General features: G+C 36.1%; 1 protein-coding gene across 1 annotated transcript; it reads left to right on the top strand.

Moving 5' to 3' along the window:
- The first annotated feature begins 12,052 nt into the window (after positions 1-12,052).
- On the top strand, positions 12,053-23,458 carry LOC148869862 (putative E3 ubiquitin-protein ligase XBOS32). Its single transcript, XM_088970361.1, has 10 exons — positions 12,053-13,387; positions 13,505-13,564; positions 13,745-13,816; positions 13,930-14,105; positions 14,196-14,356; positions 15,669-15,727; positions 15,814-15,860; positions 18,169-18,309; positions 20,724-20,815; positions 22,779-23,458. The coding sequence occupies exons 1-10, from the start codon at positions 13,193-13,195 to the stop codon at positions 23,303-23,305; spliced, it is 1,530 nt and encodes a 509-aa protein (XP_088826487.1). The 5' UTR covers positions 12,053-13,192; the 3' UTR covers positions 23,306-23,458.
- Positions 23,459-23,715: the final 257 nt, after the last annotated feature.

Genomic DNA, 23,715 nt, shown 5'->3' with positions numbered 1-23,715 from the left:
TTTAAATAGTCAATTGGTCATTGGCTTAGATGATGTGGGCCATGAGGCCGACATTGATCCCATGCCTAGAGTTTGACTCACACTTCTATAAAGAACATTTTAGAGAAAGAGTTGTTGTAAAACCATACCTTCCTTGCCTTTTACATATCCAACACTTTTGTCTGAATTTTTGTTTGGGGTTAAATTTAAGGCCTTGGAGCCCGTTTGGGATGGTTGAAGTACAGTGGTTTCTATTATTTTTTTCTTTTCGTTAAAAGCCCGTGGCTTCTGGCCTGGCCTTCTGAGGTGGAGTCCATACGGACATCCCATAAGTTACATTTGATGAAAAATCCAAAGAGCCCAAAGTAGCTGAATCTTCAGCTCAACCCTCCCAAATGGCTTATTTTCTTCTTTCCAATGAGATCAACTCATGGGTACCCAAAATTCCACTTGTCAAATTGGGGCACACTTCTGCCCTACGATTCCACAAATTTGGACTTTCAATCCATTAAACAACCACCAAACCAAAGGTGTGCCACAATCCATAAAGTGGCTTTGTACTATAAAATACAAATATATCCTGAATAGGGAGCTATGTAATAAAGGGGAATTTAATTGGGGCCCCACTAAATAGAACTTAGTTGTAAAATTGCCTTGGTCAAAATATTTGGAAACTCATAAAGACCACTAAAATCCCATGAGGCCATGAATTTAATGTACACTGCATTAAGGCCATGAATCGTGCGAAGAGCTCATTAAATTAACCTAAAATTAATTATACTACAAGGGAAAATGAATATAAATGAAGACATTTATATTTATAGTTAAAAAGTTTTATCTAATATTACTCAATTAATTACAGTTCACAGAATATAGAACAAACAACAACCTTTAACAATTAATATCTTATCCTAACTAAAGTTCTCAAATTTAATGATTATCTTTCTCATGTATAAGCTAATTTATTTCCATAATCTTAATTCAATTTCTCTATTAATAAACCAGGCAGTAAAGAGAGAAAGAGCTTCAAGCAACCCTTTTGCCTTGATGGGTGTTAGTTCATTTGAACAGCTGACTCTCACCGCCCCAATATGGAAGGAGAACAACTTTCCACCCGCCTACCTCACCCAACTGCCAATGACCCAGTATTCAATTCGTCACTTGGTATCCCTCTCTTTGAGTTCAGATCTCTTCCCAATATAACTCGTCTAACACGTTCCAACATAATAGGTGCTTCACGCTTTTCAAATATGTTATACCAATGTGTACAATGTACAAAACATGTTTGAAACGTGTGGGTATAGATTATGTTGGAACGTGTTAGAAGGGATTTTTGTTAAGATGAGATCAAAACTCCGCGGCATGGATTCAGACTTGCATAAGGGCAATTTCTCCATTTAGTGAATGTTAGTGGGCCCTCACATATGCCTTGTAACCACTAACCCTGCTAAATGGGTCTAGTGTAGTGTATGGCACCCCATCCCTGTGAGGTCCAAAACCACATAAAGAGAAAAAGGGAACCCTCACCCCCAATTGACGTTTTATTAATACTCAAAATAAGAAAACTACATCCAAAGGGGATCAGCTGGACCTTATGGTAGAATATATATATTGCATAAATCCAATGTAGGGAATATTCATGTGAAATTCAAAAAATAATAAAAAAGCAACAACAAAATGTTCAGTCAAATCATCATAATTTGATAAAATATTGGTCAAATAACATACATGTTTAATACATTTTCATTTAAAAGTTTGAAGCAAAAAACAATTGGGGTCAACCAGTAGGAAGCAAGGTTAGAATTCAAAGGATAATAGATGTATATTAAACCCCTATTTGCTACACATTTGTCTGCAACAATGTTAATTCAAAGAATGTGCATAAAAAAGAAGATTCAAATTAAGTATCAATACTTGTCATTCCCTATCAGAAGTATGTACATTAGCTCTTGGGGTCACTAATGCTCTCTTAATAAGAGCTATTAAAAAATAAAACAAATAAAAAAAAGAAAAACTCTCTTAATATATGTTGAGAGTGAGTTGATTTTATTTGTTTTAGATATTATTTACTTGATGTGAATATGTGACATACATCCACTAACAGAAGATCAGGACAAAAAAAGGGTTTCCGTTGAATGAAAAACTCTCAATGCACAATCAGATTTTGGATATATACTTTGAGCCATGATCTACATCATTGTATTGCAGTATTTTCCCTGTGAACAAAAGGCAATAGCTCTTGATCAAAATTTTCTCAATTTTTTCTTTTATTTGAGCTATGCTAAAAAGATTGATTGTGCTTAAATCTTACATATGGAGGGCATGACATGGAGACAAGGTTGAATCTGGTTTTCATCAATACAAAAGTAGTGTACTCAAAATTGTTGTATCTGGTTTAAACGTGGAGCAGAAAGAAGTATCACTACTTGGTGCTCTATCTAGTAGTTTGGTGAGGATTGGCCACCATTTCTGCACATTTCTACAATGGAGGTCCCTTCGAGAATATTTGGATTGCATACTAGAATGTGATCATATTTTGGAAATCCGATTTTAAAAAGGGAAGATTCCCGATTAGTACTCTGTACTTTGGGCCTAGTGTCATTTTGGTTTTCAAAGTTTAAAATGCGATATTTCAATATCCAAACTTTTAAAACGTGACAATCTAGTACCTGCCGTTAATTAACTGTTAACCAGCTGTTAAGTGATATTTAAAAAAAAACACAAATGTCCTTCGAGTGTCATCTAATTTTCTTTATCAACCATCCAAAACATTGACAAAAAATTAACAGTCCCAAATTCTTAACTCTTCTATTCAAAAAAGTTGGGATCACCAGAATGCCCATTCAAACATGACCCCAACTTTCTTGAATGGAAGAAGGATTTGGGACTGTTAATTTTTTTGTCAATATTTAGATGGTTGATATAGAAAATTAAATGGCAATTGAAGGGCATTTGTGTATTTTTCAAATGTCACTTAACAGCATGTTAACAGCTGATTAACGGCAGATACTGGATTGATACTTTCGAAAATTCAGATACTAAATTGTTGCATTTTAAAGTTCTGGGACCAAAACGGCAGTAGGTCCAAAGTACAAGGTACTAATCAAAAAGTTTTCCTTTCAAAAATGACATGACATTGTAAGGCTTCAATGAGTTGAATTTTTGGATTTCTCATAACTTTGTGAATATCTACAATCTAACCAATCGAAGACTGGCTCGTTGGTGTGTTAGCTGGGTTGTCCCAACATCGACGTGGAATCAAATCCTGCAACCAGCACTTTGAGTAAAAAAACGGGGGTAGAGGGAAAAGGGAAAAATTATTGCTTGATTAACCAAAAAAAAAAGAATATCTACAGTTTAGAATCCAATTAGGGTATATATCCAAAATTGATTTAATAATAATCCAAGAAATCAGAATTCAATCTTACATCTGATTTCTATTCACCAGTCTATATATCTTAATATGAGTCCAAATAGGGTGCATTTCAAATCACTGGTTTACTTATCACATTTCTATCACTAAAGACCTTAAAAGACGTCACTATAATGTACGAATTTACCATTGAAGACCTTAGCAAGATCTTGATGGTTGGATTGTGGCTGGCATGTAATACTAGAATTTTCCACTTAATATAGTTGACACCTAAAAGGCATTTTTGTCCTTTCACATGTTACTTGATATCAGTTGACAAATTTTGGATTAAATTAACAGTTTTGGGGAGCTCAGATACTGCAGCGGCAGCTTTTCGAAGAAGCTATTCCCTTTGCTTCCTCTCTCTTCGAATTTCTTCAGCCATTATTGAAGGTGATGCTCAATACCTAATCAACTTCTTGTTGAATAAATATACTAACACCCCTTGCAGAGTTCAAACACTCATTTCTTACTGCAAGAGCCTTCTCTCTCACCTGGATGGCTACTCAATTGCATATGTACCCTGTCATCAGTGTAATCAAGTTGCTCACTCTCTAGCTAGGTTTGCTCTCTCTTGTAACACTCTCAAAAACCTGGTCCTCTATTCCTAATTTCCTCCGTTCTGCTTTGGAGGCTCATGTAACTGAGAATTTATGATTGAATTTGTCTAAGGGCTTTCAAAAAAAAAATATCACTGATTTGTTTACGTTTGAGTTATGCTGCAACAATTTGCATAGAATGCACCATAGATTTTGCTTTAAATATCTGTTTGAAATTCAATTCCATTGGAATATTAGTAAATCTGTATAAGATCATCAGCATAAATTTACAAAATTAAATATAAAATAACATATATATTATAAACAGAAATGATAAGTTTATTTGTATCCCAAATCCCAGTTAATTATGAAGAACTTTAAGAGTAAAAAACGATCCTTTTATATATTCCAGGTTGGATTGCAAATTCAATCTAGTCAATAAATGGGTCATATTTTCAAATCCAATTCGATCTGGTTATCACTAAACGAATATCAATCCAACTTAAAACAAATTGTATTTAAATGCAAATAGTATTAAATTTTAGGACAAATTTCTTAAATTACCCCTATTGTTTAACTAATTGAGAAACTGTACCCTTACTGTTTAACTATTGTGTTAAACCACCCATACTGTTTCTGACAATTGAGTAGCTCTACTCCTGTTGATAGTATCTATTAATGTTCCACCAAAATCCGTATACGTGTAATGCATAATTTCTTTAAAACCCAATATTACTCTTCATCCCTCTCCCTCTCCCTTCTTCTTCTTCTTCTCATCCTCCTTCACCATCTTCTTCCTTTCAAAAGCGGCAAACCGAGATCTTCACAATGGCGAATCAGATGAGATGGCAGAGGAGGAGTCACACCATTAAGAGATTAGGAAACAATCCCTGTTTCAGAAGCGAGACGATCACCATGTTAGATGTGAGACTGACCACGTCAACTCCAGATTGACCACCTGCTCACAGTTCCAAAAGTGACCCAAGGCTCTGCGCTCATCGAGTTGGGTTTTGGTGTGGGGTGGCGAAGAGAATGATACTTAAGCAACAGCAACAATGTAGTGTGTTGTTGCTAGGGCTGCAAGTTGGGCCGGGTTAGGTCGGGTTGAGGCCAACCCTAGCCCAACCCTAAGTTTTAAGCCCCAACCCTAATACTAATCCTAACTAAATTCCTTCAACTCTAAGCCAACCCAAAGTCAATTTCAGGTTGGGCCCAAACCAACCTTCTTCCCATCCTTTAAAACCTCATAGAATTTATTGATTTTAGACCTTAACTCAACTTTCACTACATATATTAATCCTATGTTTCATTAGTATTTGTTTGTTGACGCTATATTTTTTTTGTTCTTTTAGTACAAAATTCAAAAAAAAAAAAAGTGTTGGAAATGACTATAGTGTATTATGAGCCATGACTTACAACAATTCTTTCTTGGGCGTTAAACAACATAGAGGAGATGAAGAATAAAATTTTCAAAAAACATAAAATAATGTTATTAAGGTTTTAGTCTTTCTAATTAAGATTAAGTGAAGTGGTTATCTTAAAAGAAATACATGATATTATGTGGTGGGGGCTATACAAATATCATACATCTAAACAAAGCAATGTATGTTATATATTATATATAACATATATTTATATATGACATGTACTATAAAGTTGGGTTTGGGTTGGGTCGGGTTGGCTAAGGGGTCAACCCTAACCCAACCCGAAATAAAGTCAGGTTCATGAATTTCAACCCTAACCCTAACCCGAACATCAACTCAACACAACCCAACCCAACTTTTTCGAGTTGAGTTCGAGCGAACCCTGCTCAAGTTGCAGCCTTAGTTGTTGCAACTATTGGAGAGGAGATTGATATTTTCAAGTGGTGGCGATGTGGGGTGTCACTGCAACCACAGGATCTCTTTGGCTTATCCAGCCATTTGATTGGTTGAAGAAGACATTTTTGGAGAAATATAAGCCTTGAGAAGCTCTTTGTTTCCGATTCCAACTCCATCTTCTACACATCCACTAGATGCCACCTTCCCGGAAGTCTAGTGAGTTGTTCATTCAGTTGCCATTTCTCCATCTGCATAGCAATTCCTAAGAAATCCAGATCTATAAGGAACCCAGATCAGAAAAGCAAGAGTTCATAACAATCTCACACCAGATCTGCAAGAAATATAGATCAGAAAAGCAAGAGTTCATAGGGATCCCGACACTAGATCTACAAAGAATCCAAATCAGAAAAGATGGATGGGATTTAATGAAAGGGTAAAACTGGTTTTTCACCCTTTCTGTTAAAATTTAAGCAAAAACAGTAGATGTCATGTCAGACTAATAAAACAGTAAGGGTATAGTTAGTTAATTAGCTAAACCATAAGGATAGTTTAAGAAATTTGTCCTTAATTTTATTCATTTACCATCATACTTTTGCACTATGTTTGATTTGAAGAAAAAAGCAGGGAAAAAAAGGAAAAGGTAAGGAAATTCATAAAAGATTAAGGATTGTCATGTAAAATGTAAATTCCTTGCAAATGGCATTACCATCACAGCATCATCACCATGCTTTGAATCAAAGAATTCTGTGTAAAATGTGAATTTTCTTGGATATTAGACCTCCTTGTATAGATCAATTTCCTTGATTGTCTGCCTCAACTAAATAAGAAAAGCCCCAATTTTCTTGTTCTTTTTCCCTCACGTTTTAAAGTGGTTGAATAAAAGAAAATCTTTTGACCAAATCTCAGGGAAAAAGAAAGTGGGAGACCGACTGTGATGACTGTAAAGCATAAAGGGACAAAAGTTATAAGGCTGCAATGTGGGTGTCTCCACTGTAACTTCAACCCTTCAATCACCATATGTCTCATGTGTAGATAAGCTGGGCCCATCATTAGAGTAGAAAGTTACAATTCTCCCTTCAATCACCTGCAAGTTACGGAAAACAGATGAAATCGGAAAGAAGAAAGTGGAGGAGAGAAAGGAGAAGGGGAAGAAGAGAGATCTAGAGAGAGAGGATTTTGGAAGTCTGCCGCTGCTATTATTCGTGTATCATAAGGTCAGGGAAGATGAACAGTATGTTTTTCTCTAAATATTAAAACAAGGATAGTATGGGAATTAAAAATGTTGTAACAATGGATTTTAATGGAAGGTTAACAAAAGGGGGGTCTTTGTCTCACGGTCATATTATAGGGGTCTTTGTCGCAAAGCAATGTACAGGGGGTCTTTGTCACAGACCCCATAGTAGAAGGGATCTTTCTAATTTACCAAAAAACCAAAGTAACTAAAAAATTATATTATAAGAATGCTAGAATTCACATGTTCAAGGAAATTAGTTCATGTAGTATGACTTATCAAAGCAGCCATGTCGAATAAAAACCAACTTTCTAAATCTTACAAAAATCAAACTTAAGATACTTGAGAAGCTTCCAGCACAATATATCAACAACAAGGATGATTGAGCTGGAGTTTTATTAGTGGGAGGACCCAAAGATGATGATGCCAATTTAATTAGAGATCTGTATAACCATGAAAACCCTTAGCTATTACCATTACATGAAGATCACACATATTTCATCTTAAAACTTTGGATGTCGAAAAAAAACACACACACACACATTTTCATAGGCCTCTAGGCAGTTGATTTATTGTAAGATTAAGGTGCAATTCAAAGTTTCTAATAGTGAGAACACCGAAAAATGAGAGACGAGGATAGCAACTAAAAGCCAACCAAGACCATTCACAATGAGTTAATGAGCTTTCTCATTAACTAGGATTAATTCTATGGCATCCCACATAAAACCTTGTAAAATTTCACTAAAAAAATAAAGAATTGCCAATCCAAGTCCTAAATGTTCAAGATAGACTTCGCCATGACCTATCCAATGTACAAAATGATCCATCAGTATATGAAGAGGATAAAGGGTGGAAAGTATAGATATGAAAACTAGAAGCTTTATTACAAGAACAAACCTGTCTTACGTTAGAATCGTTAGAGTGAACAATGGCATCCTGATTTTATGGCAGCGGTTAGCATGCTGATCTTGCTGGGAGCCCCTTTTATAGCCAGAATTGCCTTAGAAGAGGGGTAGTTGGGAGCAGGTGGTGGCGGTTGGCAGTGGTTGATGATGGATGGCGAAGATGCATCCAACCAACGTCATGTGTCAACATCCGCAGGTCGGTCAGATATCCTTACATCACTTGTTCACCACTCTTGAGGTCGTAGCAGCTGAGGTTGGTTAGCAGGTTGCATTGAGGCCTCGGCTTTAGACGAAGAAAGTGTGGTAGATTCGCATGGAGGCATCAGCCTCGGCTGCGGAGCTCTTCTCATCGGTTGTGTGACGACTACTCCTCCGTCCACACTTTGTGTCAGTAAAGGATCGGTGTGTGACCATGGCCTGTACAAGTGTAGGCTACCTGCATGAATTGCTCGTGCCCCATACGGGCACTAACATCATCTGTCATGGGTTTGTAAATAGGATGGGCGTCGAGGTTGGATTATTGAAGTCGTGCATGAGACGACACGGGGGGGGGAAGGGGGTCCGGTTCAACACATCCTTGAGCCGGAGTCGATGGGCGAATCGACCCCTTCTCTTGGCGTTGTTTCATCTCCCGAGGTCAGTGACACATGGAGCCCATCGGTTAGTCTCTGTGACAAGGTGGAGGTGCTGATCTAGCAACTTTGACAAGCGCAAGAGGAGATCGAGCGCCTAAAGCAGTAGTCGGCAGAGGCTGAGGGGTGGGCTCGTGATGAGCACGAGTGTTGCAAGAAGGTCGAGACTGAAATGGTCGCCAAGAGGGAGCTCATGAAGGAGCTGAAGTCTTCCTTGGCATTAGTGGAGCAGTGGTTGGAGGAAGCTGTCATGAAGGTAGTCGAAAAGTATAAAGTCTCGGAGGACCACAAGATGGGCCTGACCTCCTTTGCCTCCTAATCTTACCTAGAGGGCTTCGATGATTGCAAGGCTCAAGTGTCGAAGATTCTTTCAAGCTTCGATGCTAGCTAATTGGACCCGCTCGCTTTCGAAGCTCAACAGTTAGTGGATATAAGAGGGATGGATTTGAGCCCTACCACCAATGCCACTACCCAAGCCACCGCTTAGGCTAGAGGGGCCCAATAGATTGTTTTTCTTTTGTTTGGGCCTGCGTGCCCCTAAAACTTATATTCTTTTTCTTCCTTCCTTCCTTCCTTCCTTCCTTCTTCTTCTTCTTCTTCTTCTTCTTTTTTACAAGGGGCTTACGCCTCCCCCATAAGAGGTCTTTTTTTGTAAAGACACTTGAGTTATTGGGACTTGAATTTCTTGTCAAAGTATGCTCTTCTTCTCTTCTTCTCTTTCTTCTTTTGAGCAAGGGGCCGATGCCTCCCCTCGAAGAGGCATTTTTGTAAAGAAACTTGCAATTCTTTAATAATGTATATCTTTTTTATGAAAGTGTTCTTTACTTAGTCTTTTGTGAAGACATTCCGTATTAGAGTCTTTTAGGCCAAGGTCGATGTCGCAAGTCACTCGATAATAGTTGCCAAGAGACGGGGTGGTTCGCTCATCAACTCTAGCTCAAGGATGCACCGGACCGGACCTCCTCATGTCATCTCATACATAGCTTTAATCCGTCAACCTCGGCGCCCATCTTGTGTATGGACCTACAATAGATGACACCAGTGCCCATATGAGGCATGAGCAATGTACGAAAGTAGCCTACACCAGTACGACCCACGGTTACACACACTCAGCCTGGAATGATCATTTACTGACACGAAGGGTGGATGGAGGAGTTGTCATCACACAACCACTGAGAAGAGCTCCACAGCCGAAGCCGATGCCTCCACGTGAATCTACCACTCTCTTCGATCGAAGCCAAGGCCTCAAGGAAACCTACCAACCGACCTCGGCCGCTACAGCCTTGAGAGTGGGGGGCAAGTGATGTAGGGATATCTGGCCAACTTGTGGATTTTGACATGTGGTAGGATGCATCTTGGCCATCCATCATCAACCACTGCCAACGCCGCCACCTGCTCCCAACTGCCTCTCTTCTAAGGCAACTCTAGCTATTAAAGGGGCTCCCACATTGAGGTAAACACACATAGACTTAAGCTCTAAATTTCCTCTCTTACTTGGTTCGGTCCCTTACAACTCTCGACTAATTTGACCATTGAAGTCTTCACCCCCGGGATAACACTTTGGCCTCTAACGTATTCTTTCTCTCAACAAATTGGACTCATTGGCCTCGAATACCAAAAATTATATTATTACCCTCAGCTCCATATTTCGCAACAACAATTTGAAACACCAAATGAAATATTATTTGAGATTTTATATCAACACGTTTCATTATTTATTCATGTAAACACCACCAGTTTGAATGCGAGTGATAATGAATACCATGAAAGTCAACTTTTTAAGTTCATATCTTGGGAAAAATTCATGGTGTATGGTGTATGAAGTAACAAAATACATGAATCAATAGTGTTTCAAAATGAAATATTGTTTGAGATTTTATATCAACACGTTTCATTCTTTATTCATGTAAACATCACCGATTTCAATGCCACAATGATAGTGAATACCATAAAAGTCAACTTTTTAAGTTCATATTTGGGGAAAAATCATGGTGTATGGTGTATGAAGTGGCAAAATACATGAATCAAAAAATGGCATTTCATATTTAACGTTGTTAGGCAAAGTTTGGAAAAGTATAAATACAAATATATAAAATGAAAAATCTTTTAATTTGTATTTCTAAACCTTTATTTGAAGTGTACTTATAATCTTTCTAAACTAAACCTAAAAACTTAATGGTAGATACACATTGCAAAATTAACATGAATAAAAGAAAAGTAAGTATGTTATTTTATGTCTTTAACATGATTGATTAAAATTTTAATTTAATGGTGTAACAAATATTTGTAAATGCATGATACTTTATTCTATATTTAATTAAAACTCTGATCCATAAAAATATAAAATCACTGTATGAAAAATGAGTTAGTTCCGAGAATTTTTATACATCCAAGTTTAAAAGTAATTTTATTTGTTTAAGTTATAAAATTCATCAAATTAATTCTCTAAAAGCATACCAAACGCAGCCTACCAAACTTTTGACTAAGGATGCAAACGGATTGGATTGGATTCGAATTAGGGTATATTCCAATCTGATTCGATACTGTTCACTTTGGATCTGATCCAATCTGAAGATCTGATAGGATTCAATTTGAATTCAAATCCTATCGGTAAGTTGAATCTTTAGATCTGATCCAATCTGACTTGTTTTCTTTGAAAAAATAATAAATATTAAAAGAAAAATAAAATAAAAACAAAAAATAAAAGTATTTTTTAATTATTTTCATCATATATATACATATTTTTATAAAAAAAACAAATAATATAACAAATTTATAAAAATATATTTATATAAATAAATATATTATATATTTATATTTATAAATATATAATATATATTGGACCACAAGGAACAATAAATCCTTGTCTGAACCACTCGGATTTTTAGTACCATTAGACTTCGTTCCTTTATCACAGTACAGCTTAGCTGGATAAGTGCACTTATCCATGTTCTTTTGATTTTTAGGTAAATAATAAAAGAACATCTTTACTCATCAAAATTAATTCTTAAAATAGGTAAAGGTCTCATCAGGTTTTATAAAAATTTCTCTAAATTTTACCGAGGAAAATAAGTATAAGTTTAATGTGAGGTCCATTGATTAATACAAAAAGAATATAGGAAAGTTAGTTAATATAAAAAAGTTACTGATAAATTTTGCCATGCATATTTACTCGCAAACGAACGAGACCTGATAAGTAATTCTTTGAAAAAAATCAAAATTGCCCATGTGGATCAAGCATTTATCATTATACAATGATATAAAACAAATATGAATTGGGGCGCCTTATGTCTATTCACCTTCTACATATCAAAGAGGAATCTGCTCCCATCACAAGATCTCTCTGATCTCTCCACAACATTTTGACTTTTGGATAAGAGAAATGCTACCGAGCAACGCCCATATGCAACTCTTGATTTTTCCCAGATGTGATGATGGAGCCACAAAGACACACAAAGGGGTGATTAATGATATTACTTTTTGTGGGTCCCACCATGGTGAATTCAAGGAGTGTCAGAGCGCGCTGTACTCTGTCTACTAACATTCTTCCCACTACTACATTCCTGTTCTGTATATCCAACAGCTTACGCATGCATCATCAGACCAATCAAATCCAACGGTGGAGGATTCGAGTTGAGGGTGGTTGTTGGTTGTGTACATGCGTCTCTCTCAGGCCGATCCTAAATTAAATTAATTAAAATAAAACTGTGTTGTTTTTTTTTTTGGATGGAGAAATAAAACTGTATCTGTTCATCGTTGAGAGATGCTGTTATTTTGTTTTTTTATTGGAGTTTTAGGAAGGGAAGTAACAAACCAACCACCGCTTGACTGAGTTTCCAATCACGGAGACACGCTTTTCTTGCAGGCTTGTTGGTTGGAGACTGCAGCAAAAGTAGTTGTCTCCCTAATCCTTAAAAATTCTCTTAATTTCCTTCTTTTTTTATTTGAATTTCCATTTCTCTGTTTTTTTTTTCACAATTACATCGCATTCTTCGTTTTGCTCCTTTTGCTTCCCATAAGAAATAGACAGCTTGTGGGAATTGTATACAATCTGGGTATTGATCGAAACAGATAAAGAAGGAGAAATTCGATGTGGGTATCGGGTATCTTGGCTCTCAATGGAGAAATTTGATGTGGGTTGTGGTTATTCTTATTGAAAAAATAACGGAATTTGAGGTAAAAAAAAGTTGAAGTTCTTGTTGCCTTGTTTTGTCGAAGGTCCAGAATTTTTTTACAAGGAATCTTTGAGCGGTCACATTCGGATTGATTTTTTAATGAGTGATTCTGATGTGGGTAGCTTTTCTTTTGGTGAGAATTTAGGATCTATGTACAGGGAGAGAGCAGGGTTCTTCCCATTTTTCTATTAATCTTGTTGGGTTTTGCTTGAGGTTAGTGAGATATCCAAGCATCTATTCAATTCTCTTGTATGTATTATTGAAAATACCGGTATAGGTTGTGATTAGTTTGGGTAAAGGTTAAAGAATTTTGTGCAGAGTGAAAGAGAGACAAAGACAGGCCTGAGTTTTAGTTTTATTCGTTTTTTTCTGTAAAATTCATGGATGAACTGCTCTGAGTAGTAAAAAATTAAGGGATTTTTTCGGGAGGGGAAACCAAGTCCTTGTTTTTCTTTCTTGTATAGTTGTATATTGTTTTGGGTTGTAATCGTTGAAGATCATGAGATTTCTGAGCATCATGGGCAATTCCTTTGGATGCTCTGCGTCCGGGGAGCGGCTGGTTTCCGCTGCAAGAGATGGGGATCTTCAGGAAGCTAAGGCTTTATTGGAATATAATCCACGTCTGGCGAGGTATTCCACCTTTGGCGTTCGTAACTCTCCCCTCCATTACTCTGCAGCTCAGGGCCACCATGAGGTAATTTAAGCATATGATTTTCCTCTCTGAAATTTAGAATTAAATATACTGAATTGCAGATATTTCATTTTCTTGGTTTCTGTAATGGCTCTATTGTTCTTTTTTTTTATTATTCAGATTGTGTCTCTCTTGCTGGAATCTGGAGTGGATATTAATCTCAGGAATTATAGAGGGCAGGTATGTGATCCAGTGCTCATATTGAAATGCAGTTGCCTTTATTTCCCTTTCATGTTTCTTCCGTGGGTTGAATTCTTTTTCCTAACTTCCCATACTTCTAAGTTTTTAGTTCCTAAAAAGCATATTGATTTATGATTGAGTTTCAATTGAGAATATGATGTTATTTGTAATGTTGGACAGACTGCTTTGATGCAAGCATGTCAACATGGACACTGGGAAGTTGTTCAGACACTGATGCTTTTCAAAGCAAATGTATGATATCTTACCTTTTTTGTTATTTTCTACTTCCACTGGAAATAGATTGGCTCAAAATATTAAAATTAGCTGGAGGATCTCTCACAAACATACACTGGATTGGATTTTAGATTCACAGACAGGATTATCTTAATGGGGGTACAGCACTCCATTTTGCTGCCCTTAATGGGCACACTCGATGCATCCGGCTACTTCTTGTGGATTACATTCCTAGCATTCCTGATTTTTGGAATATTCTAAGGAAAAGATCTGCTAAAGGAGAACATAAGATGGAATTTGATGAAGGGTACGCTCATCTTATTGTTTGTATATCTTGATTATCTTCTTCCCCATTGATTGTTTGGTAATATTCGACATCCAATTTTGTTTGCTTCAGTGCTCTCTCAAAGGTAATTAATAATCCTGCTGATGGAGGTATTACAGCCCTTCATATGGCAGCATTGAATGGGCATGTTGAGAGCGTACAGTTACTTTTGGATTTAGGAGCCTTGGTTTCTGAGGTTACTGTGGAAGATGGAACAACAATTGACCTGATTGGTAATTTTTTCTTCCTACGACATTTTATTTTACACTTATCTGTTACATAGTCAGTAAATTATTTCTTAGTTGATTATTGCAATGATTTTTTCATGTCTTGGTGTTCATGATGCACTTTATTCTCTTCTTCATCTTTCTTTTAGTTAAGATTCAAACCTTACCCTTTTCTATGGTTTTTATCCTATCCATTTTTTAGATTTTATTGAACCATATGACATTTCAGCCAGTTAATAGTCTAGACATCAGCATTCATGTAATCTGGTTACATTCTGATATAATAGGTTCTTCATCATATTTCTTTCATGGTGTAAAGGTTGCTTATATTCTACATTATGTATTGAGATGTGGTGTCACATTAAAAAAAGGGGCAGCCCAGTGACAAGGCTCCCACCAATGCGGGGTCTAGGGAGGGACAGATGTATGCAGACTTATTCCTACACGTACAGAGAGGCTGCTTCCAAGATGTACCCTGGTCACCCAGGTCGCAATGGAGCAACCCAAGTGTTGCACCAAGGCCCACCCTCTGGTGTCACATTTCACTGTGGTTAAAATTCTGTCACATCATATACTCTGTATTGGCAATGTGTATATTTGATTTTAAACTCGAGATTAAGCTCTCACGTTCCAATGCTTTAATATGTTTTTGAGTGATCAATGCTAGTGGAATATAACTAGAGGTAGTTGTATCATTTTCACCTTCCCCCAATAAGAAGAAAATAAAAAATATCTCCAATTTCTGTTACTTGATAATTGATATGATAAACCTACATATTCAGATATTATGCTACTGATTTGGAGGCTCCTTTGAACCTTGGAAATAAAATACATTTCCTACTAATGTTGTTATCAGAAAGAGATAAAATACATAAACTAAATTTGTGGTACTTCCTGCTCCATTTTACAAGCAACAGGAAATACAAAAGTTAATTGTTTATTGAATTGAATACAACTAGCATGAAAAGAAATATTTATCTGAACTATAAATATATATACCAAAATCCCTTTTGGAAAAATAGTCCTTGTTTACTATATTTTGGGAACAAAATCAGCTAATCCAAATAGTCATTATAGATGTGGTTGAGGTAATAGCTAGAATTTCAATCAGTACAAGTATCTTCATTTGAAGTTAAAAAGTCATATTGACTCATTGCTGTTTCTTTAGATATGTTTATCGGTGCTAGTAGACACATTTGAGGTTAGAGAAAAAGAAAAAGAATCTACCTCATTATTGTTTCTTAAGATATGCTTAGAGGCAATATCTAGATTAGGATCAGTTTGAGTGTATGACTTTCCCCTTTTCTTTGATTGCCAGGTCCAGGAAGCACACCACTTCATTATGCTGCTTGTGGTGGAAGTGCACAATGTTGTCAGGTATGTCAGTATTATGCCTTGAATTGATTTTATAATTTTGAGTGCCGTGCTGTGTGGGCCTTATTTTGTGCACATTTTGGATTTAGGTTTTGATTGCTAGGGGTGCCAGGGTGAATTCTGAAAACGCCAATGGGTATCTCCTTTACTTCCAGTCTGTAGTTTAATTCTTATACATTCAGTACATATATTTCTCCATTTTTGTTCTATAAGTATTCATTTGATTATTCAGCTAATTTGAGTTCTTAAGATATGTCAAGGGGAGTTGGACCCTGGAGAAGTCTAATAAATTATATCTCTTGAGCTTATTAGTCATTTCTAAGCCTTTTTTTTTTATCAATGATAATCAAGGTGTCTTTCTCTTTTCTTAGCTTTTAGATTGTCATTACCTCTTAACCTGTGATGGGATCCAATTATACTGTCGGAATTTAATTTTGAGTTACCAACTTAGCATATCATTGCAATCAGGTGGTTGAACTAGATTTTAATGCAGGTGAATTGGGGAAAGAACAACATAGTATCATTAGAAAAGAAAAGTGAAATCCAAATACTAGGATTGAGTATGAAACTAAACTTATTTGTGATTTTGTGAAGGCATTGTTATAGGGGGCTTCTTGTCATTGTGGTTAGATTGTAAGGATTTACATAACTAGATTTCCCATACGGTATGTTATTTCAGCATACAAATCTACATTTTGACTCATCTAGGAGGCATATCATATTCATAATATACTTGCTGTTGGGTTGAAAACTGTTTATGTAGATCATCATATTAAAGTAAGCTATTATGTGAACAAGATTATGCCATCAGAACACAGAGATCATCTTGAATTGATGCAAATATTTGCCATTAGGAACCAGTTTCCTATCTGAACTGGAGCTGTCCTAACCTTCTCCCTCCCCACAAAAAGAACCTAAAAGTTCTCGCAGCCAAAATAGCGTAAAATATGGATGAAGAAATTAGTAATATAAGAATTTTACTATATCTGGATAAAGAGTTATATAAAGGATATCAGTGGCAATGAATAACAAGCAATCTGCAATCCTATCAAAGGAATGTGGCTAGAATTGAAGATCAATTCATGTGAAGAAGAAGAATTTAACTTAAGGCATGTTAATTAGAAGAAGACAAGGTGTCTGTATTTTCCTAGGCACCCTATTGAGTGATTTCATATTTTCTCTCCTCTCTTTTCTCTTCTCTCTCTCTCTCTCTCTCTCTCTCTCTCTCTCTCTCTCTCTCTCTCTCTCTCTCTCTCTCTCTCTCTCTCTCTCTCTCTCTCTCTCTCGCTCGCTCGCTCGCTCGCTCGCTCTTCTTTTTAATCCTTAAAGAAGTCATTACTTCCATCAACAGCCATAAGTTCATTAAAAAATATTCGTTCGATATTCTCAAAAGGACTAGAACTGATCCAGGTTACTTTTTCTTTAATTTTCATCAAAATCACATATCCTTACATCATTTCATCCCACAATTCCACCCAAACCCCTAGATTCCTTAGTTTTTTGAGCTTTATCCTAATCCTAAAATTTTCATCTTTTTTGTACCAAATGTCCCAAAATTCCACCCAAACCCCTAGATTCCTTAAGACAGTCCATGGCACATAAATCACTATTTTAGAGAATGGCAGGCCTTGGTATTTAGTATTAATATCTTATTCTATTTCAGTTTTAAGGTTATTCAGTTCCCTGTTGACCTAGATAACAGTGTAGTTATGTGCACTTAGGGACCAGTCTCCTGTTTACTGTCTTCCAGCTACTTAATTCTTTTGTTGCCTCTCCGAAGTTGATATTTAAATATTTCAGAAATTTCAAGGTTTCATTTTTCAACATTATACAACATAATGTTTTTATGGTATGGGATCTCTGTTGGATATGGTTCATTCTGAATATGTTGATTAAAACAACTTGAAACAATAGTTGAAAAGATATGAAATTTTTAAAGTAATGGAATAAGGTAATATTAATTCTCATTGATCCATAGAGAAAACATTTCTGTTCATAGTACTACTCTTTCGGATTCTATAACTTCAACATTAAACTCCAATATTTTCTAGGTAAGCATAGATAGTAAGAAACATAAAATTGTTTGAGGTTGAGGTATTAGATGTGGGTTCTGATGGTCTAATTTTTATTGTCAGAAAAACTACTCGCCCTAAGACCCTGGATAGCCAGGATCATCATTGGGTAATAGGTCATTTTAATTGATCATTGATTGTTGAATTTTATGACCAGAATTATATTTCTGATTGATCATTGGCATGCCTCAAGAACAATGTAAATGTGAAAACGTTGTTGGTGGGTTTTAAGTTTTTTTTTAACTACTGGACCCTATATTAGGATAATTTTATTGTTTGTTTCTGGTTTTATCATCGTGCTGTGCATTCATATTTCTATTTTCATTTAATTAATTGTAACTTTTTATCCTTTTTGTATTTTTCTGTTCACAGATGGACTCCTTTGATGGTGGCCAGATCGTGGCACAGAGACTGGCTTGAGGGAATTTTAAGCAGACAGCCAGAAGGCCGGCCACAAATTCTTCCTTCACCATATCTTTCTCTTCCCCTTATGAGCATTGTTAAAATTGCCAGGTTTCTTTTTTACACTTCAACATTATTTGAATGCACCTATCTTTTGTTTGGTAAGAAAAGGATTCATTAATGAAGAAAGAAGAGGAAAGACACGAATAGCAAGGGGAAACACAAATTGAAAACAACACAGGAACAAGACAAGAAAAAAAGAAGAGCAAAACCAAAACAAGAAAACTGCAACAAAACCGCACAACTAACTACCCCTGGATCAACAACAAGACTGCTAACAACCCAAAATCCTTCCTTAAAACTTCAGCCATCCAAATGGGGACAAAATCTGAGGAGTGGCAAGCCTTGTAAAAACCGGATTTTGCAACCTCATGAGCAGCAACATTAAAGCTTTGCGAACACCAACTGAACCTGAAAAATCTTCCAACACACAAGTGCACAACTTCCTAATATCCTTACAGACAAAAAGGATTTCCTGATCAATATTAGACTCCTCCCCTGTTACGCTCTGAATTAGTGAAGGCTATTAGATTCAAAACAAACATTCTTCAAGTCTTGTGAAATTGCAAATCTCAGTGCTTCCAAAAAGGCTTTAGCTTCAGTAACTAGAGGGAGGCTCCTACAAGGGCCACAGCCCATTCCCCAAAAAACACCAAATTTCTATATTCAAATTTATAAAATACCACCTGAATTATCATCTATGATGCTGAATTTTTTGTTTCAAGCGATTGCAAAGATCCTGATTCCATGGAAATGTACATTGTACATTTTGTTCGTTAATGTTCACAATAAATTAAGATTTCAAATGAAACACGTAGGTTGATGTGGAAAACTTTGAGAAATGAGCTGCATGTGAAAGTTACTGGATGTGAAAAAGAAGCTTTATTTCCAAGTTTAAAATCTGACAAGAACTGTGGTTTTTTCTTCTCTTATTTTTGTTGGTGGAGGACTGTTTGGGAATGAAATTAGAAATACAGTTATCCATTTATTAACTAGGTTTCAGATGGAATAGAGGGTAGGTCAATTAGGATAGAGACATTATTGGGCTTACGGATCTCTTGAGAGAGTTGGGAAGGGGGTTAAGCCTAGACCCTATCATAAGTCTAGGAGGACTCCTAGACGAAAAATAATTTTAGGTTCATTTTAAAAGTATAAGTTTTTATACTATTAAAATTACTATGTGTGGATTTATTTAGTAGAATTTGGTGATAAGAAACAAAAGTGCCTTAAATATGGGATTCAATGAGGGAGAATGGGAGTTGATATCTCGAATGTGGGACTTAATGAGAAGGAATTGAATGAATTGAATAATAGTACTCAAATTACATTTTTTGCCATCACATAAAGAGGGGTATTTTAGTCAAGAAAAAATTTAGAAACTTCAGACCCTATTCATACTTTCTATTGTAGTATAGATATAGATGGATATCGATTTACAATCAACTTTGTTGAGTTTTAACTAGAGAAAATGATGTCAGTCTGAAGTACCAAATTACCAATCACTCACCCCTATTTACAACTTCTAAAACATTGTATTCACATCAAAGACTTCAGCCTTGGAAAATTACCCCCAAAATAGTCGCTTTCTGTTGACTAAAGAATCTTGCCAAATTGTCAGCCACAGTATTGCCTAACCTTTGGACCCACCTTAATTTAGCCCTTATCCCCAGCCAGATGTTTAACTCCCTTTATACTTATTGTACTTCCACGAACCAGTACTGTATTTCTTCAGCCACCCCACAACATTCCTTCTAATTTTTTTCTAAAGTCATTTTCTAAACAAAGGGTTGGTCATCTCAATTCAAACGTTGCAACATCTATATATTTCTCCAGCATATTTTCCAAGTTAAACCAAACACCAGAAAAATTAGGAAAATGATTCAATTTCCCTTTGAATATTGTTTTCCAAGTATATCATTCATTTTCTTTTATTTTATGTGCAAAACAAACACAGACCAGATTCATAGTAAACATGAAGAATTCAGATGATTGAAAAGCAGATAAGTTTAGTGAGATGGTAAAATCTCAGATGATAAGCTTGAAAGTGTAGGTTCATGTATTAGAGTAGCCACTTCATACAAAAGTTGTCAGAGGTTAGTAACATCCTCCTCTCCCAGACTATGGATATCTAGGACCAGGGCTGGGTAATATAGCCTTGTTTAGCCACAAAAATCTTGTTTCCATATGTCAACTGAAACGAGTTATTAGTTAAGACACTAGCACAAAAACTGTGGGAATTTATGATTGATAGGACCTGCTTACTGCAGATGTCTTTCCACCTTTGCGATCATGGAGCCCAAGGTCTTTTTTTTTTTTAATGACTTTTGTTAGAATTTATGGTGTTTCAAGAAACACCTTGTAGGAAAATTTCTTCAACCATCTTAGCTTAGCTTTGAAAGGAGTCAGGTCACAAAATTACAGCTAGAACTTATTCTGCACCACATTAAAATTCTCTCTTGTTTCAGGGAATGTGGATGGAGGAGCAGTGATTCACAACCCACATGCCATGACCCATGTGTTGTTTGTTTGGAGAGGAAATGCACAGTAGCTGCTGAAGGTATGCTTTCAGAAATTTTGAAGGGTTACTATTGTATACTTTCAAATTTTTCACGAGTACATCTTGAAGTAACCCCCATGTGGAATAAAATCAGTAATTGGCAGTAAGAGGGTTTAACCCATTGAAGGCTGGATTTCAGAATGGTATATTCATAAAATATAATAAGAAAACCTTATTTGATAAAACTAATGGTCAAGGGGTAAATCTATAAAATACTGAAGCTTATGTTTTGTACTATATTTCAAATTCTTTCATCCAAATCACAAACTTACATGTTCAAACTGTTTGGAATTTGTGTCATTGTTTGTTCCTTCTCCACTCCTTTGCTTTTGATGGGTTTCGTCCATTTCTCTACATCTCCCACTGATTAGATGGGAACTTTGTAAATCTATATGAATGAATTTTGCCCATCTTGACAAAAGGTCTACTATTTTAGTTTCATATGTTTGAATGTAGCAAGCATATGCTTCCAAATGTTACTAATGTAGGATAACAGTTTCCTATTTTACTTGTTTGTCATTCAATTCTATGCTAGTCATTCAGCAAAGTAAGTGGAAAAAAAAAAGTTGATTTGACCTTGTTACCCAGAAATTTCTCTTATTTCTCTTACATATTCTAATATATGATCTGTAATATTCGTTTCTGTGGTCAGAAGTGAAGATTGTAAATGCCATAGATAGTTCTTTTGCTTATTCATGCCTTAAATACTGTCCTTGATTGCAAAAGTAAAGCTACAAACTGTTTTAAGTAATTCTCACCATCCAATCAGTAGTCCTTGTTTGGTCATTCAAAAACAAAATTAAGAATAATGAATATATCTCAATTGAACTAAACCCAGCACGTGATTATTTACGGTAAGATGAACAAAATGTTAAAGCATATATTCCCCCCAAGAAGCCTCCTCTGCATTTAGAACTTTCTACTTTTGTATTTTTTAGTGACCAAAGAGGATAAAAAGAGATAAATCAAAAACAGAAAAAAAAATGGAACAGAAAAGAAAGAAAGCCATGTGATGGTGCATAGTTTATGTTATAGGCATTTGTTCATTTGTTGATTACAATCATCCAAAATAAGAATTGAAGTCTTAGGTTTCATTCTGTGGTCTGGATGATTGTCGTAGAAACAACCTATGCAAGATCTTCATTGCTAAAGCTTCACGATTGGATTAAAGTTCAAACACCTAATGTCAGGGATGCATCAAAATAATGTAGTTTTGACCATGGATCAATTGACTAGTTTTGCAACTTATTACCCAAAGATTGAAAACCATGGTGTTTCTGATATGACTTATGCTGAGTGACATAAAGCTAATTGCAAGGAATTTGAATTCGGAAAGCTTTCCCATCTTTGATCAGCTCTACTTAAGCATTGAAGAAGCTTCATTAATCAGGATATTGTCGCCTCTACTGTGATAGTTTTCCAACCTGTTGCTTTTTGAAGACTACTTGTACATTTTTATCCAATTCCACATTATCCATAATGATAAAAAAAAAAAAAATCCACATTAGTCATTGGATGACTTTTTACATGTCCATCCATAAGAAGGCAAGCAACAAAGTTGGGGATACCAATTCAGAAGGCAAGTATAAATGGTCGATCATGGACAAGAAATGAGTCGAAGTCAATGCAGAAGCATAAATTTGAACAGAAAATGCAGTTCACGATTCTGTCCTCTTGATTGTCTGAACTTCTCAACATTTGGATATTTAGTAGTCATTAGAACTTAAAGATAACTGTACTGGAACAACTTTATTCAGAACCTTCAATAAGAATGCAATGGAATGAGGTTACTGCCCTTGAAAAAAAAATGAACTTACCTGATCTACCACATTTTCTTAAAATTGTGTAGGATATGGGTTTTGAATTTTCATAGGACTTAACAATTGTTCTCATCTTTCTGTCATTTACTTTATATGTTATGTTACAAGATAATCAAAGAAATATACTTTTTCTAACTGTACAGGTTGTGGTCATGAGTTCTGTACTCGGTGTGCCTTGTACCTCTGTTCCACCAACAGCACCTCTACTGTTGCACATGGACCTCCAGGCTCAATCGCATGTCCTCTTTGCCGACATGGTATAGTTTCATTCACCAAGCTTCCAGGCACTGGCCCAGTAATTAAAGAGATTGCAAGGACAAGCTTATCTTTGTCCCTATGCACATGCTCGGGTGAAAAATCAGACCCCACAATGCCAAACCAATTCTGCAAGCCTGATTTCCATTTCACTCGGATTTCACCTCTAGGCTCATCCTCTTTCAGAACGCTCAACTGCCAACTGTTCCAATCAGTGAAGCTCAATTCAAGCCTTTGCCTGGGAGCTCCGGACACTAGCCCTTCGCTAATTCCTTGTTCCACCGATAGGAGCCTACAGAACCAAGTGAGCAGGTGTTCAAGACCGAACTTGAGACGATCAGCTTCTCACAGCGAGGGTAGAAGGTCTTGGTTCTCTGCATTCAATCAATACGTTCTAACAGGCAGTGGAGGCTGAAAATTTTACTACTATAAATTACTCTTTTCTGTCACAATGTTCCTTGGTATTTCAAAAAGATTGAACTGCTGTGTTTTTTTTCCTTGCAGGTTTGTAAATATAGAAATATCTATTACCATGTATACAAATCAAAATTCCCTAGTCATTCAGGCATATTGTTAAGCATTTTGACTTTTTGGTTTTTTCAGCAAGAGAAGTTTTGGGGCATGAGATATTCATATTTCTTCATTCCTAGGCTTCAGATTGCACCATGTCCGTAATCAATTGCATCAGGCCCAGATATTTGGCAGCTTTGAGAGCTATGTAGCGTAGTCATGGCCATTAATTTTCATAGATGAACGAATCAAGAGTTGCCTTTAACTTGAATTGTTCACAGATCTCTGATTAACGCAATAGATTTGTAGTACTGC

The sequence above is a fragment of the Nelumbo lutea genome, chromosome 2, assembly GCF_056320005.1.
Source record: "Nelumbo lutea isolate HS-2025 chromosome 2, American lotus-T2T, whole genome shotgun sequence".
Classification (NCBI taxonomy): domain Eukaryota; kingdom Viridiplantae; phylum Streptophyta; class Magnoliopsida; order Proteales; family Nelumbonaceae; genus Nelumbo; species Nelumbo lutea.
The sequence above is the reverse complement of the archived record's forward strand: the minus strand, read 5'-3'. Positions and strand labels throughout refer to the sequence as shown.